Source organism: Sminthopsis crassicaudata, chromosome 3 (genome assembly GCF_048593235.1).
Source record: "Sminthopsis crassicaudata isolate SCR6 chromosome 3, ASM4859323v1, whole genome shotgun sequence".
NCBI classification, from domain to species: domain Eukaryota; kingdom Metazoa; phylum Chordata; class Mammalia; order Dasyuromorphia; family Dasyuridae; genus Sminthopsis; species Sminthopsis crassicaudata.
In genome coordinates this window covers 244,577,953-244,595,154 of record NC_133619.1, presented here as the reverse complement: position 1 = coordinate 244,595,154, position 17,202 = coordinate 244,577,953, and the positions used below count along the sequence as shown (strand labels likewise).

General features: G+C 32.7%; 1 protein-coding gene across 1 annotated transcript in view; it reads left to right on the top strand.

The window, feature by feature from the left end:
• The window catches only part of GABRG3 (gamma-aminobutyric acid type A receptor subunit gamma3), a 942,413-nt gene extending 930,412 nt beyond the window's left edge, over window positions 1–12,001 (top strand). Inside the window, exon 10 of the mRNA XM_074300313.1 lies at window positions 11,706–12,001. Coding sequence (XP_074156414.1) covers window positions 11,706–11,984 — 279 coding nt within the window. The 3' untranslated portion in view covers window positions 11,985–12,001. The remainder of the gene's footprint in view (window positions 1–11,705) is intronic.
• Window positions 12,002–17,202: the final 5,201 nt, after the last annotated feature.

The window sequence follows — 17,202 nt, the reverse complement described above, 5'->3', positions numbered from 1 at the left end:
CATACAGTATCATTGTTGAAATGTATAATGATCTCCTAGTTCTTCTCGTTTCATTCAGCATCAGTTGATATAAATCTCTCCAAGCTTCTCTGTTTTCCTCTTGTTGGTCATTTCTTACAGAACAATAATATTCCATAACATTCATATACCATAATTTACCCACCCATTCTCCAATTGATAGGCATCCATTAATTTTCCAGTTTCTAGCCACTACAAAAAGGGCTGCCACAAACATTTTGGCACATACAGGTCCCTTTCCATTCTTTAGTATTTCCTTGAGATATAAGCCCAGTAAATAGCCACTGCTGGATCGAAGGGTATGCACAGTTTGATAACTTTTTGGGCATCATTCCAGATGGCTCGCTAGAATGGGTTGGATTCTTTCACAACTACACCCAAAATGCATCAGTGCCCCAGTTTTCCCACAGCCCCTCCAACATTGATCATTATTTGTTCCTGTCATCTTGGCCAATCTAATAGGTGTGTAGTGGTGTCTCAGAGTTGTCTTACTTTGCATTTCTCTGATCAATAGTGATTTGGAACACTCTTTCATGAGTGGAAATAATTTTAATTTCATCATCTGAAAATTGTCTGTTCATATCCTTTGACCATTTATCAATTGGAGAACAGTTTGATTTCTTATAATTTAAAGTCAATTCTCTGTATATTTTGGAGATGAGGCCTTTATCAGAACCTTTAACTGTAAAAATGTTTTCCCAATTTGTTACTTCCCTTCTAATCTTGTTTGCATTAGTTTTGTTTGTGCAGAAACTTTTTAATTTGATGTAATCAAAATTTTCTATTTTGTGATCAATAATGATCTCTAGTTCTCCTTTGGACACAAATTCCTTCCTCCTCCACAAGTCTGAGAGGTAAACTATCCTATGTTCCTCGAATTTATTTATGATATCATTCTTTATGCTTAAATCTTGGACCCATTTTGATCTTATCTTAGTATGTGGTGTTAAATGTGGGTCCATGTCTAGTTTCTGCCATACTAATTTCCAATTTTTCCAGCAGTTTTTGTGAAATAATGAATTCTTATCCCAGAACTTGGGACCTTTAGGTTTGTCAAACACTAGATTGTTATTTTTATTCACTATCTTTCCCTGTGAACCTAACCTATTCCACTGATCACCTAGTCTATTTCTTAGTGAATACCAGATGGTTTTGGTGACTGTTGCTTTATAATATAGTTCTAGATCAGATACAGCTAGACCACCTTCATTTAATTTTTTTTCATTATTTCCCTTGAAATTCTTGACTTTTTGTTGTTCCATATGAATTCTGTTGTTATTTTTTTCTAGGTCATTTTAAGATAGTTTCTTGGGAGGCTGATTGGTATAGGACTAAATAAATAGATTAGTTTAGGGAGTATTGGCATCTTAATTATATTCACTTCACCTATCCAAGAGCACTCAATATCTTTCCAATTATTTAAATATGACTTTATTTTTGTGGCAAGTGTTTTGTAATTTTGCTCATATAATTCCTGACTTTCCTTTGCAGGATATATTACCAAATATTTTATACTATCGACAGTTATTTTGAATAGAATTTCTCTTTGTATCTCTTGCTGTTGGATTGTATTAGTAATGTTTAAAAATGCTGAGGATTTATGTGGATTTATTTTGTATCCTGCAACTTTGCTAAAGTTCTGAATTATTTCTAATAGGTTTTTAGCAGAGTCTTTGGGGTTCTCTAAATATACCATTATGTTATCGGCAAAGAGTGATAGTTTGATTTCCTCATTTCCTACGCTAATTCCTTGAATCTCTTTCTCAGCTCTTATTGCCAAGGTTAGCATTTCTAGTAAAATAGTGAATAATATTGGGGATAGTGGGCAACTTTGTTTCACTCCTTATCTTACAGGGAAAGGTTCCAGTTTACCGTCATTACATATGATGTTTATTGAAGGTTTTAAATATATGCTCTTTATTATTTTAAGGAATAGTCCATTTATTCCTATATTCTCAAGCGTTTTTAGTAGGAATGGATGTTGGATTTTATCAAATGCTTTTTCTGTATCTGTTGAGATGATCATATGGTTTTTATTAATTTGATTATTAATATGGTCAATTTACTAATAGTTTTCCTAATATTAAACCATCCCTGCATTCCTGGTATAAATCCTACTTGATCATAGTGTATTATCCTGGGAATGATTTTCTGAAGTCTTTTTGCTAATATCTTATTTAAGATTTTAGCATCAATATTCATTAAGGAGATTGGTCTATAGTTTTCTTTCTCAGTTTTCGATCTGCCTGGTTTAGGTATTACTACCATGTCTTTGTCATAAAAGGAATTTGCTAGGATTCCTTCAATCCCTATTTTTTTTTCAAATAGTTTATATAGTATTGGAGTTAGTTGTTCTTTAAATGTTTGATAGAATTCACATGTAAATCCATCTGGACCTAGGGATTTTTTCTTAGGGAGTTGGTTAATAGCTTGTTTTATTTCTTTTTCTGAGATGGGACTATTTAGACTACTTTCTTCTTCCTCTGTTAATCTTGGCATGCTATATTTTTGAAGGTATTCTTCCATTTCATTTAAGTTATTGAATTTATTGGCATACAGTTGAGCAAAATATCTCCTAACTATTGTTCTAATTTCCTCTTCATTAGTGGTGAGTTCTCCCTTTTCATTTTCAAGGCTAACAATATGCTTTTTCTCTTTCCTTTTTTTAATCACATATACTAAGGGTTTGTCTATTTTGTTGGTTTTTTCATAGAACCAACTCTTAATTTTATTAATTAATTCAATAGTTTTTTTTACTTTCAATTTTATTAATCTCACCTTTTATTTTTAGAATTTCAAGTTTTGTATTTGTCTGGGGGTTTTTAATTTGTTCCTTTTCTAGCAATTTTAGTTGTTAGCCCAATTTGTTGACTCTTTCTCTATTTTATGCAAGTAGGCCTGTAGAGATATAAACCTTCCCCTTATTACTGCTTTGGCTGTATCCCACACATTTTGGTATGATGTCTCATTATTGTCATTTTCTTGGGTGAAGTTATTAATTATGTCTATGATTTGCTGTTTTTCCCAATCATTCTTTAGTATAAGATTATTTAGTTTCCAATTATTTTTTGGTCTATTTTCCCCTGGCTTTTTATTAAACGTAATTTTAATTGCATTGTGGTCTGAAAAGGATACATTTACTATTTCTGCCTTACTGCATTTGATTTTGAGGTTTTTATGTCTTAATATATGATCAATTTTTGTATAGATTCCATGAACTGCTGAGAAGAAAGTGTACTCCTTTCTGTCTCCATTTAGCTTTCACCAAAGATCTATCATAGCAAAATTTTCTAGTATTCTATTTACCTCTTTGACTTTTTTCTTATTTTTTTTATTTTTGTGGTTTGATTTCTCTAATTCTGAGAGTCAAGGTTGAGATCTCCCACTATTATAGTTTTGCTGTCTATTTCTTTTTGCAGCTCTCTTAATTTCTCTTTCAAGAATTTAGATTCTGCAACACTTGGTGCATATATGTTTAATATTGATACTGCTTCATTATCTATGCTACCCTTAGCAAGAAATAATGTCCTTCCTTATCTCTTTTAATTAGATAAATTTTTGTTTTTGCTTGATCTGAGATGAGAATGGCTACCCTTGCTTTTTTGGCTTCACCTGAAGCATAGTAGATTCTGCTCCACCCTTTTACTTTTAGTTTGAATGTATCACCCTGTTTCAGGTGTGTTTCCTGTAAACAACATAGAGTAGGATTCTGACTTTTAATCCAATCTGCTAACTGCTTCCTCTTTATGAGGGAGTTTACCCCATTCACATTTATGGTTAGAATGACTAATTCTATATTTCATGCTATCCTGTTAACCCCTGCTTATGATTTTCTCCTTTCCTTCCAACTTATCCCCCTACACAGTATTAAACTTGTGAAGACCACTTGCTTTTCACAGCCCTCCCCTTTTAGTATCCCTCCCCCACCTTAAAGTTCCTCTTCCTATTTTACCCCTTTTCCTCACAATTTCTGTAATATCTTCCCCTTAGCTTACTCCTTCCCTCTCACTTTTTAATGAACTGGAAGAAGTTTCACCATAAATCGAATATGTCTATTGAGACACACTATGTTCATCTCCCTCCTTTCTTTCTCTCAGATATAATAGGTTACCTTTGCCTCTTCATGAGATATAGTACCACCATTTTACTTCTTTTTTATGATATAATTTCCTTTCCACCTCTAGTTTCTAATACATGTGTTCTTTACATGTCTTTATGGCAGAAATATAGTTCTCAAGATTTCTTTTTACCTTTTTAGAAGATCAAACATTTTGTGTAGGTCTGGTTTTTTCATCAAGAATAGGTGGAATTATGTCAGAAACTAGGCATGGACCAACATTTAACAACACATATTAAGATAAGCTCAAAATGGGTCCAAGATTTAAGCATAAAGAATGATATCATAAATAAATTCGGGGATCATAGGATAATTTACCTCTCTGACTTGTGGAGGAGGAAGGAATTTGTGTCCAAAGGAGAACTAGAGATCATTATTGATCACAAAATAGAAAATTTTGATTACATCAAATTAAAAAGTTTTTGCACAAACAAAACTAATGCACACAAGATTAGAAGGGAAATAACAAATTGGGAAAATATTTTTACAGTTAAAGGTTCTGATAATGGCCTCATCTCCAAAATAGACAGAATTGACTTTAAATTATAAGAAATCAAACCATTCTCCAATTGATAAATGGTCAAAGGATATGAACAGACAATTTTCAGATGATGAAATTAAAACTATTTCCATTCATATGAAAGAGTGTTCCAAATCACTATTGATCAGACAAATGCAAATTAACACAACTCTGAGATACCACTACATGCCTGTCAGATTGGCCAAGATGACAGGAACAAATAATGATGAATGTTGGAGGGGCTGTGGAAAACTGGGACACTGATGCATTGTTGGTTGAGTTGTGAAATAATCCAACCATTCTGGAGAGCAATCTGGAATTATGCCCCAAAATTTGTCAAACTTTGCATACCCTTTGATCCAGCAGTGCTACTACTGGGCTTATATCCCAAGGAAATATTAAAGAAGGGAAAGGGACCTGTATGTACCAAAATGTTGGTGGCAGCCCTTTTTATAGTTGCTAGAAACTGGAAAATAGATGGATGTCCATCTATTGGAGAATGGTTGGGTCAATTATGGTATATGAATGCTATGGAATATTATTGTTATGTAAGAAATGACCAACAGGAGGAATACAGAGAGGCTTGGAGAGACTTACATCAACTGATGCTGAGTGAAACGAGCAGAACTAGGGGATCATTATACACTTCAACAATGATACTGTATGAGGATGTATTCTGATGGAAGTGGATATCTTCAACATAGAGAAGAGCTAATGCAATTCCAATTGATCAATGATGGACAGAATCAACTACACCCAGAAAAGGAAGACTGGCCAATGAGTGTAAACTGTGAGCATTTTTGTTTGTTTCTTTTTCTTCCCAGATTATTTTTACCTTTCAAATACAATTCTTCCTTTTCAATAACAACAACAACAAAATTTGGTTCTGCACATATATATATAGTACCTGGGATATGCTATAAGATATTTAATATGTATGGGAATGCCTGTCATCTAGGGGAGGGGGTGGAGGGAAGGAGGGGAAAAATTCAGAACAGAAGGGAGTGCAAGGGATAATGTTGTAAAAAAAAATACCTATACAAAAAAATGTTAAAATTATAAAATTAATAAAAACAAAACAAAACAAAACAAAACAAAACGAATAGATGGAATTCATTTATTAAGTTAAATGTCCATCTTCTTCCCTGGAAAACAATGCTTATTTTTTGCTGGGTAAGTTATTGGCGGCATACCAAATTCCTTAGCTTTTTGGAATATCATGTTCCAGGTCCTTCGTTCTTTTAATGTGGACACTACTAGATCCTGGGTTATTGTGGCTCCTCCATATCTGAATTGCTTTTTTTTCTTGCAGCTTCCAGTATTTTTCCTTTGTCAGATGGTTCTTGAACTTGGCCAATATATTTCTTGGCGTTTTGATTTTAGGGTCCCTTTCAGTGGTGATTGATGAATTTTTTCAATGTCTATTTTACCTTCTGTTTCCAAAATGTCTGGGCATTCCTCTTTGATAATTTCCTTGAAAATAGTGTCCAGGTTCTTTTTTTCCTCACATTTTTCAGGGAGTCTGAATATTCTCAAATTGTCTCTCCTAGATCTGTTTTCCAGGTCTTTTGTCTTTCCACTAAGGTACTTGACATTCTTTTTATTTGTTTCGTTTTTCTGGTTTTGCTTGACTACTTCTTGGTTTCTCCTTGAGTCATTCATTTCTACTTGTTTGAGTCTGATTTTCAATGATGTAATTTCTTCACTCACTTTTTTTATATCAAAATTTTGTAATTGTCCAATTGAGTTTTTAAGTGAGTATTTTTCTTCTATGGCATTTTTTTTTCCATTTCATCCATTTTATTTTTTAGAGAGCTGTTTTCTTTTTCCAGCTCACTAATCCTGTTTTCCTTGGAGTTGTTTATCTTTTCTAATTCACTAATGATTCACTAATTCAATGATTTGTTTTCTTTATCCACTTTGTCTTTAAATATGTGGAATGACTTCTCCAGGCTCTCTTGCCAAGCTTACCTTTCCTTTTCCCATGTCTCTTCTAGCTCTCTTGTGAGAGCCTTTTTGATTTCCTCTATGAGATTCTTTTATATTGAGGAGAAGCTCATATCCCCCTTAGGGGATTCCTCTGGAGTCAATCTGTTTTTAGTCTCCTCAGGTTTTGAAGTCTGCTCTCTCTCCATACAGAAGCTGTCAATGGTTAGAGCCCTTTTGAATTTTTTGTTCATTTTGTCAGAGCAGGAATCAAAGAAAACAAACTGACAAGAGAAACAATTGGTCTGTTTCTGGGGGGGGATGGGGCTGGAAGGTTTTACTGGGCTTCCTCTACAGACTGAGGGAGACAGAGGCAAGGCACTAACAAGACAGCGATGGCTGTGCTGTGTCTGTGCTCTGAGGCTCTGAGAATGTGCTGAGTCACTCTGGGTGGAGGTGGGGGTGGCCAGGTCCTGAGAGATGCTAGCTTTCTGTCCTTTTATTCTTCACTTCCTACACCTTCTCTGCTGCTTTTGGCTTGCTGCCAAGATGGAGTATCCACACTGGGGTAAAAGTCTTTTTGCAGAAATGGAAGAGATCATGCCCCTCCCCCCTCAGGCCTGAGCTGTGTGAGCTGCCTGCCTCTCTCTTGCTGCCTGCCCTCAGTCTGTGCCCAGTCTTTTCGACCTTCCTCTGAGCAAACACAGACCTTTTCTGGTGAATTTCAACGATGTCTTCTGTTGGTGATTATTTGTGGGTTTCTTTTCTGGTCAAGGATTAACTTAGAGGCTTGTCATGAAGTCAGTCCTGAGAGAAAACATGGAGCTCAAGCAACTGTCTGCCTCCACGCCGCCATCTTGGCTGGAAGTCCATGCATAATTTTTAATTTTCATTTTCCAGTTTTTCATCTTATGTTTCTAACCAGAATTCTACAGGCTATGCTGAATTACAAATTTCAGGGGGTTTGATATTGCAAACTGAAGAAAATAAGGCTTTGAATTTTATGTAAGTTGTTAATACTTTGATTAGCATATAGACTTTTCTCCCAGTTCACCTTATCTTTATCTACCTTTTTAAATGTGTTAACATTTTTCTTTAAAGTTTTGAATTCCAGATTCTATCCTTACCTCTATCTCTCCTCTCCCTAAGTAAGCAATCATATAGAGGTTTATTATGTAAAATATTTCCATGTCACTCATTCTGTAGCAGAAAAATCAAGTAGAATAAAAAAGAGAGAAGAAAGTAAATGAAAAATAGCATTCTTAAGTCTGTATTCAGACAATATAAGTCCTTTCTCTGGAAAAGGATAGTCTGCTTCATCATTTGTCATTTGGCATTTGTCTTGGGTCCTTATATTGCTGAGAATATCTAAGTCATTCAAAGTTTTTCATCAGTGTTGTTGTGTATAGCCCCCTCCTGCTTCTGTTCATGTAAATTTTTTACAAGGTTTTTCTGCAATCATCCTGCTTGTCCTTTATTATAGCATAATAATGTTACATTATTATCATATACTACAACTTGTTTAGGTGTTCCTGAATTTATGGATATTCATTTAATTTCCAACTCTTAGCATCACAAAAAGCTGCTATAAATGTGTTTCTACAAATAGATCCTCTTCCCTTTTTTGTTTGTCTTTAGGATACAGACACAGCAGTGTTATTGCTTTATCAAATCCTATGCACATTTTATAGCCCTTTGGGCATAGTACAAACTGCTGCCCAAAATGGTTGGATCAGTTCAGAACTCCACTAACAGGGCATTAGTGTCCCAGTTTTCCCAATCTCCTAAATGAGCTAACATTTTACATTTTTGATCATATTAGCCACTCTGATAGGTGTACCTAACAGCTGTTTTAATTTGCATTTCTCTAATCAGTAGTGATTTAGAGCATTTTTTTCATATAATTAGAGATGCCATTGATTTCTTTGTCTGAAAACTGCCTATTCATATTTATTCATTATTTATCAATTAGGAAATGATTTGTATTTTTATAAATTTGACTTGGCTCTCTTTATATTTGAGAAATGAGTCCTTTATCAGAGAAACTTACTGTAAAAATTGTTTCCCATTTTCTCCTTTCCTTATAATTATGGTTGCATTGGTTTTGGTCATATAAATACTTTAACTTAGTATAATTAAAGTAATCTATTTTACAGTTTGTAAAGTTCTGAATGTCTCCATTGGCTCTAAATTCTTCCCTAATCCATAAACCTGACAGATAAACTGTTCTGTGCTCATCAATTTGCTTATTGTATTACCTTTATATGTAAATCATACATCCATTTTCAGCTTATTTTGTAATGCAATGTGAGATGTTGGTCTATTTCTAATCTCTGTTGTTTACATCTGACATAAAACAATAAACTGGGAAAACATTTTTACAGTCAAAGGTTCAGATAAAGGCCTTATTTCCAAAATATATAGAGAATTGACTCTAATTAATAATATTTATTCAGCCAATCTCCATTTGATGGGCATTCTAAATATTTTATACTATCGGTAGTTATTTTAAATGGAATTTCTCTCTGTAACTCTAACTGTTGGATTGTGTTAGCGACATATAAGTATGCTGATGATTTATGTGGATTTATTTTGTATCCTGCAACTTTGCTAAAGGTGTGGATTATTTCTAATAGCTTTTTACTTGAATCTTTGGGGTCCTCTACATATATCATCAGCAAAGACTGATAATTTGGTTTCCTCATTATCTACTCTAATTCCTTTAATCTGTTTCTCCACTCTTATTGCCAAAGCTAGCATTTCTAATACAATATTGAATAGTAATGGTGATAGTGGACAACCTTGTTTCACTCCTGATCTTAATGGGAATGGTTGCAATTTTTCCCCATTACATATGATGCTTATTGATGGTTTTAAATAGATGCTACTGATTATTTTAAGGAAAAGTCCATTTATTCCTATATTCTCAAGTGTTTTTAATAGAAATGGATGTTGGATTTTATCAAATGCTTTTTCTGTATCTATTGAGATAATCATATGATTTTTGTTATTTGATTATTAATATGGCCAATTATACCAATAGTTTTCCTCATATTGAACCAGCCCTGCATTCCTAGCATAAATCCTACTTGATCATGATATATTATCCTGGGGATGATTTTCTGTAATCTTTTTGCTAATATCTTATTTAAGATTTTAGCATCAATATTCATTAGGGAGATTGATCTATAGTTTTCTTTCTTCATTTTCAACCTACCTGGTTTGGGTATTAAACAAATATTTCTAAAACAAATCCTGAGAAAACACATTGCTTCAAAAATTAAGCATAACCTTATTAGATACGTTTTTACTGATACATATGCAGTTTTCCACTTATATAACATGTTTATTAAAAAGGAAAGAGTTGTACTTTTGATAACTTTTTCTGAACAATATGGGCTATTAGCATACAATTTTTTTGTTTGTTTTTAGGGTTTTCTTTGTTTATATCATTGTAGTCATTGTGTGGATATTATGTTGATTTTTCAATAATTTTATCAGATTCAGAATTCTTCATCTTTTGTTCATTATTTTGGTATAATAATGGTATAATATCCCATTGTATTCAAGTAGTAGCGTTTATTAAGCCATTTCTGAATTGATGGGGATGTATTGTATTTCTAGTTTTAGTCTTATTTAAAAACCTTTTTACTTTTATGAATTACCATGAATTATTAAAATGCATTAGTCTATATTCCATAGCTGCCTCAGAGTAGAATCTCTTAGATTCTAAGTAGAATATTTTAGTGATAATTTCTCATGATTTCAAATTGTTTTCTTAACCACCTGAAAAAATGCACAATTCCACCAGAAGTGAATTTGCATTAAGAAGCAAAAACTGATTGACATGTTGACAATTTCAAAGCAAAGATTTGACAATAATAGATATTTCTTCTTCATTGGATACTTTTTTCAAATTTTTAGTCAAATTCTTACATATTTGGTATTTGCACATACTTTCCCACAAACTTATTACTACTTTTTTTGTGTTCTTTAGTTGTTATTTTATTTTATAATTATTTTTATTAAAAGATAATATATTCACAAGGCAATGTTTATACATAATAATAATATATATTGGTCACCTGTGAATCATTGTGTGTTTTAAAATAGTATATCAATTAATACTGAATTGAACTCAATTAGCATTTAATAAGCACCCATTCTGCATCAAATTCTGTTTTGTCCTCAAAAAGTTTATATTATTAGCTATCTTTCTGTTCCAAAGAAGCTCAGGGAGTTTATATTCTAATGATTGCTATCTTTCTCTTTCCAAACAAGACTCAAAAAGCTTAAATTCTAATAATAACTATCTTTCTCTTTCAAAGATCATTAAAATGTTTCTCCATTCACTTTTTTTATTGTTTTTTCACCAAAAATTTGAATACCTTGTTCATGTTTTGTGCACAGAGATATTATATAAAGTGAGTCCACATAGATGCTTGTCAGACATTTTTGGAGGATTTCTGGCAGTTCAATATTTTTATGATCTTATTTGATATATTTTTGTTTTGTTTTGCCTTAGTTTAAATGCCTTAGGAGATATGCAAAACATTCAAGTTCTTAAAAGAAATTCATGGTAAACTTCAAATCAGAAAAAAATAAATGGGCTCTATATTCATCTTTTAAGGTATCCATGAAAATGTTTTAATGAATATGAATATATGAATTCATTGTTGAATGGAACTTCTTAATGGGGAAATTCTCACTATTAAAATAGGCCAGCAATCTTTGAGCAATTTAGTCACACAGAATTGTTTAGGAACAGTGAGATGTTACTATATTTTAGAAGTCACCTGGCAATTTGAGACAAATGGAAAGATTTTAATCCCAAATTTTCCCAACTCTAAGATAACGGCTATTGATTGTGCTAAATTACCTCTTGTATTATTTGTCACATAATAATCTCTTGAACATAACAGATTTAGATGTTTGCTAGATGTGATAAACTATTACTACATAAATATTTTCCAAGCTTCTGATTAATATGAACATGTCTGCTAACTACAGGCAGACAAGTTTCCATATTCAACCTGTGTTGCCGGTCATTTTATAATTCATACAGTGATTGTTTAAATCATGTAATGTCTCTAATATTGACTCATTTCTGTCAATTATTTCTAGAACTATTCTGTCCTGGATATGAGACCACCTCCTACAGTGATCCCTCTGAATAATTCCATGTACTGGCAGGAATTTGAAGATACATGTGTCTATGAGTGTTTGGATGGCAAAGACTGTCAAAGCTTCTTCTGCTGCTATGAAGAGTGTAAATCGGGCTCCTGGCGAAAAGGACGGATTCACATAGATATCTCAGAGCTGGACTCATATTCCCGAGTCTTTTTTCCAACCTCTTTCCTTCTCTTTAACTTAGTCTACTGGGTTGGATACCTCTATCTTTAAATATAAACAGTAGTGGTGAAGACTGAAGTGGTTTTCACATTTTTTTTTCTTTTCTTCAGCACTGGCAAATATTTAGTAGCAAAGGAGGACACTGATCAGTTTCATATCTATTATAAAATCTTATTATCTATGATTATTAAAGGATCTCACCAAGGTTTTATTATGTATGTGCCTGGAGGGTGTCTGGGGGAAATACATAGTTACTTTTCAATATCCAATTCTCACTAAATTCCATTTAGTTTGGTGATATTTTAAAATGAATTTTTTTTAGAGATTGGGATAGCTGTTGATTCATCTCAGCATAAAAATCAAAAGACCTGCATTTGTAGATTCCTCCAGAGTTTCCTTATCTCTTTTCTCCTTGCATCTCCAAGCACTCTAGCATCAACTGGTGCTAAGCCACATTTCTGGTTTAGGAGTATTTGAAAAGTTGGACTTTTAAACTCTGAAGTTTGACATTCATTGTGACTTGCAGTACTATATGGTGTCCAGGATTTCTCCTTATAACCATTGCAGAATGCCAACCAAGTTTTCGTAATCCTAATAGCTGTTCAGTAACCATGAAATATCAAGTAGGTGGCAGAGTTGGGGCGGGTATATGTATGTGTGTGTGTGTGTGTGTGTGTGTGTGTGTGTGTGTGTGTGTGTGTTTGTATGTGTGTGTGTCTACCCTGATGCACATCTTTTGGGGATATTACTTTGAGAAGGAAAAAGTATGATTTTTAAAATCCGTCATTCATTGAAATCAAAAAAAGTAAATAATCTAAAGCATTATTTACAATGCATTTTAAAGATTTTTGACTTTTCTTTTTGAACTAAAGGAAGACTACTTCACCAGAAAGGCAAAAAGCAGGAGATTGCATCTAACTAGTTTCATTAAAATTGGCTTCTTGTTTTCCACAGAGCAAAGATTTGTGTCAACTGTTTGTTAGCAAGGTATCTTCTTCAATTTGCTGAAAACAGGGCACACAGACACACACATCACTTTTGAAATATATTTTATAGTGGGTAAGAAATGAGGCTTGCATCTCCAAAATTTTCTCAGTCACTAGTGAATATAATTATTTTTAATTAAAATTATTACCAATCAAAACAAAACAAAACAAAAATAAAGATGTGTAGCTGGTAATGATAAAATAAGCATATTCTTTAGCTAAGATGAAGTATTTTATACTTTTGAAAAAGAGTCAAGCAGCAACATCCCAAAGAGAACTCTAGCATTTATAACTGTTTTGTACAACATAAATGCAACTTCATTTTGGCATTTTTATCTAACTCTTATTTGTTTTCTGGTCACCAGTATTTCTCAAGACACTTTTCAAGTGCTCCCTTAAAAAAAAAAAAAAAAACAAACAAACAAAAAAATCTTTATCATTTGGTAATAATCTCCTAAATAAAACAACATATCTCAAAAATACTGTGGGCTTCCCATAATCACATAAGATATGGATTGAAACTAGTGTAAAATAATCTGTTATTTTAAAAGAAACTGATGTAGTCCCTACTGCAAAGCCTATTTCTATTGGCTAAGGAGGAAAGACATATCAATATGATAAATCTTATCAGTAAAATACCAGAGTCTGTTCTGGTAAAAGTTTGATTCTTATTTGGATGGCTGCTTAAAATCATCAAAGTTACTTCTAGCATAATGAAAAAATGAATACATAGATAAAGCATGAATGTTTTTCAGGCATTGGTTAACTAGTTTGAAGAATCTTCAGGAATATTGTTTTTCTTCTCTTTTCAGTTTTTTCTCTTATGGTTCTCTGGTTGTTAGTAAGCAAAGACTACAACATGCAATTTGCTTGCTACTCTTAACATCAAAGTTTAATGGAAAGCAGGCGGAATATATTGGTTTTAAGTGAAGTTTATTAACTATTTGTAACTTTATTTATATTATTCCTTCCTCCTGGAATCTAAAATTGTAGAAAGATAATTCTGCATAAAGGACAGTGCTAATTTTATTTCAAGGTATAATGACTCAAAATTTACTTTATTACATTAACATAAACTTTCATAAAGTAAGTGGTTTCTGTTTACCACTGATCATGCCACTATTTCTACTAAAAGAGCTTATTCTTTATAATGATGAAAGAACTACCAAGTATGGTTTAGTTGAAAAAGTGTTTTATAATGTTAGGATTCCCAGACAGTTCTCCACTGTTGGGGGAAAAATTAATTCACCTAGCAACTTTTTAGCCTAGAAATCAGGAAATATTTCTCACCATGTTATCTCATCACAAAAATGGTTTGAACAATGACCACCTTTTAGAATATGAAGTAGTTTGGTGGAATCTTCTATTAAAATGGGACTGAAGAGGAAAGGAAAACAATAAATAGGAAATAAATAGATGAGATGGTGTCTATTCCTTATAACTTTACAAAGCTCTGCCAGTTGAATTAAGTTCCAGAAAAAAAATATTTTCTAAGAGATGAGTCTAAAGAACTCTTGTATTTTCAAGAGATTAAAAAATTGCTAGATTTTACATTACACACATTTGTTTCTTCTGACCTTTTCATTTATTTTTGTTTGCAACTTTTCCTAGCTGTAAGCTGTAAGTCTCCCTGTGGAAGAGTGATCATAGATATTATATATATATATATATATATATATATATATATATATATATATATATATATATTTATATCCCTCATTCATCTATTTTCTGAGAGGATGAACAGTTCTTAACCATCTAAAACATTTTTTCCTATCTCCATTACAATGAGACCAGAGACCAAAACTTAGTGTTAATATTTTTGAATGAGCCATTTACATAAATGCTGATCTCTTTTGCAAAATATAATTCTAGTCACAGAATTACCAATCTTTAGACTAGATAAAATGCTTCTTATTCTGAATCGAAAGAATTATGCATAAATCCCTTATGCACAGAGTTTGTCCATCTGTCTCCAGTTTTGTATGAAGTTTACTATACAGTATATACGGGTTATTTCATATATTGAAGTTGGCCATGTGAAATTTTTGTTATTATTGTACCATAGCAAAGGCATATGGAAAACACAATTAAGAATCTAGCTATCATTTTTAAATCCCATTTTTGAGTAACAAATAATGGAAAAGGGAAAGTTGTAAGTGACATTAAGCCCCCTCAATTGAATTATTCACTTTTTTTCCTCTCCTAAGATTGACTATTGAAGAAATGTCTGTGCAAGGTAGTAGGTCTCAGAATAGATTTTCCTGACAAAAGTCTCTTGGTTTGCAAAGCCTGAAGGCTATGTCTTAGAAAAAAGCATTTTAGGTGACAATTCTGTAGTTATAAAGACATTTTTTAGGTGCTTGGCATTATAAAGACACACACTATCTTTATCTCTCCTTCTGAGTCAGCCTTATTCCCTAGATCAAGTTTTGCCATTGCTATTGCCACTGCCTTAAGCAACTAGGGGGAGAGATAAAGAGAGAAAATGGGGCAGGTAGGCCAAAATTTACCTAAACTGGGACCACCACTACGCATGACATTAATGGTAACTATTACGTGTTCACTTTGAGGGACACCATAGAAAGAAGCTTCCAAATAGACAAAATATTTTTTTAATGACTAATAATTAAAACTTCTTCACAGCTCCTCTATCAGAACATAGAATAATAGACTTCCCAGAAACTGTTCTGCTAATGGTTGTTTTGAATCTACATCATTGCTAGATCTATTAAAATTTTTTACTTAACATTATGGTTCTATAGAATTTAGAACTAGAAAGTAGCAGGCAATTATTGATCCCAACCCCCACCATCATTGAACAAATAAGAAAATTGAGGTACAAAGAGGGAAAATGTTTTCCTATAATTGACTAGTTGATAAGTGACAGATCCTAAATTTGAACCCAATTTTTGACTCCAGTTACTCTGTTGAACTAAATTAATGAACACCATAATAGGATTGCTTCCTAATGAATTAACCTTACTCCCATTTTCAGCCAACCAAGCCAAATATATTTGCATACGTGTGTGAATACACACACACACACACATACATACAGATATGTGTATGACATCTTATAGATGTCAAGATTCAATTCAATTCAACAAGCATTTATTAAGAATCTTATTGCTAGGATATGGTAATGCAAAGTCATTTTAATCCCTATCCTCAAGGAGTTTACATTCAATTTTCTGCAAAATACATCTAAATCAGCATTCATCTTGCATAAAAACATCAATTGTAAGTAATATCATGTTTTATTAGTTTCCAGAGAAGGAAAAATACCAGATTCCACTATCATCTTTGGCTGCATTAAGAATAATTGAGGGATAACTTTTGCTCCAAAACCAAATCATTTGATTTGTTTCTCCTATAAAGCAAGCAAAGACACCAGATTTTCGTGCTTCATAGGGGGTACTCTGGCAATACTAAAAGACAAACCAACCAACAAAATTGAACCACCATGACAGATAATATGCAAAGTAATATAGATTATTTACATTGGAACTATTTTAATCTGAATAATCTTGCAACTTAAATATGAGTCAAAGATCTCAAGCATTTTTCTCCTTCTAAAATTCTATCTAAAATAAAGTAGTGTTGTGGAAGTTTCCCAGCCTGAGTTTCATGAAATCCTCAGCAGAATTTTACCCACTATAAAGTCTATAAGACCAAGGGTCATAAAGTGAGTAGATAAAGAAAAAAGAGGAAAAAACATTAACATTTAGTAGCATGATAAAGAAGATTGTTCAGAATAGGAACAATTTCAGCTCCTCAGGATATCGATAGGGGTTGTATTGATTTTTAGGATTACTCAAAGCATACAACATACCACTTCCAGTCAGTGGCATTCCTTGGCAAAAACAAAAACAAAAACAAAAAAGGAGAAAAGCACAAGTGTTGGATTCCCAGGAGTTAATAAAGATGAGATGGGACTTTCCTATAGGAAAATATATTACCTTATCTCTCTAATGGGAATGGGAGAGGGACACTTCTTCAAAACATAATTAATCAGTTTATTTTATTTTTAAAAAAGAAGGAAATAAAGTACAGTCTAAAGATCTTTTTCTAATACAAATGAATATAGCTCTTTCTTTATCCTTGAGGTTTCTTTATCTGGAGAGAAAGTGTTTCTCCAAAACTCCAAAACTCAGTAGTCAGAAAATGAGTTCAGCCTCATTCTTCACAATAGTCTATTAACAGTAAGAGATGTCCAGTAGCTAAATTTTTCAAAGATTGAAGGTTTACCCCAATTCTACAAATAATATTTTATCCCAGAA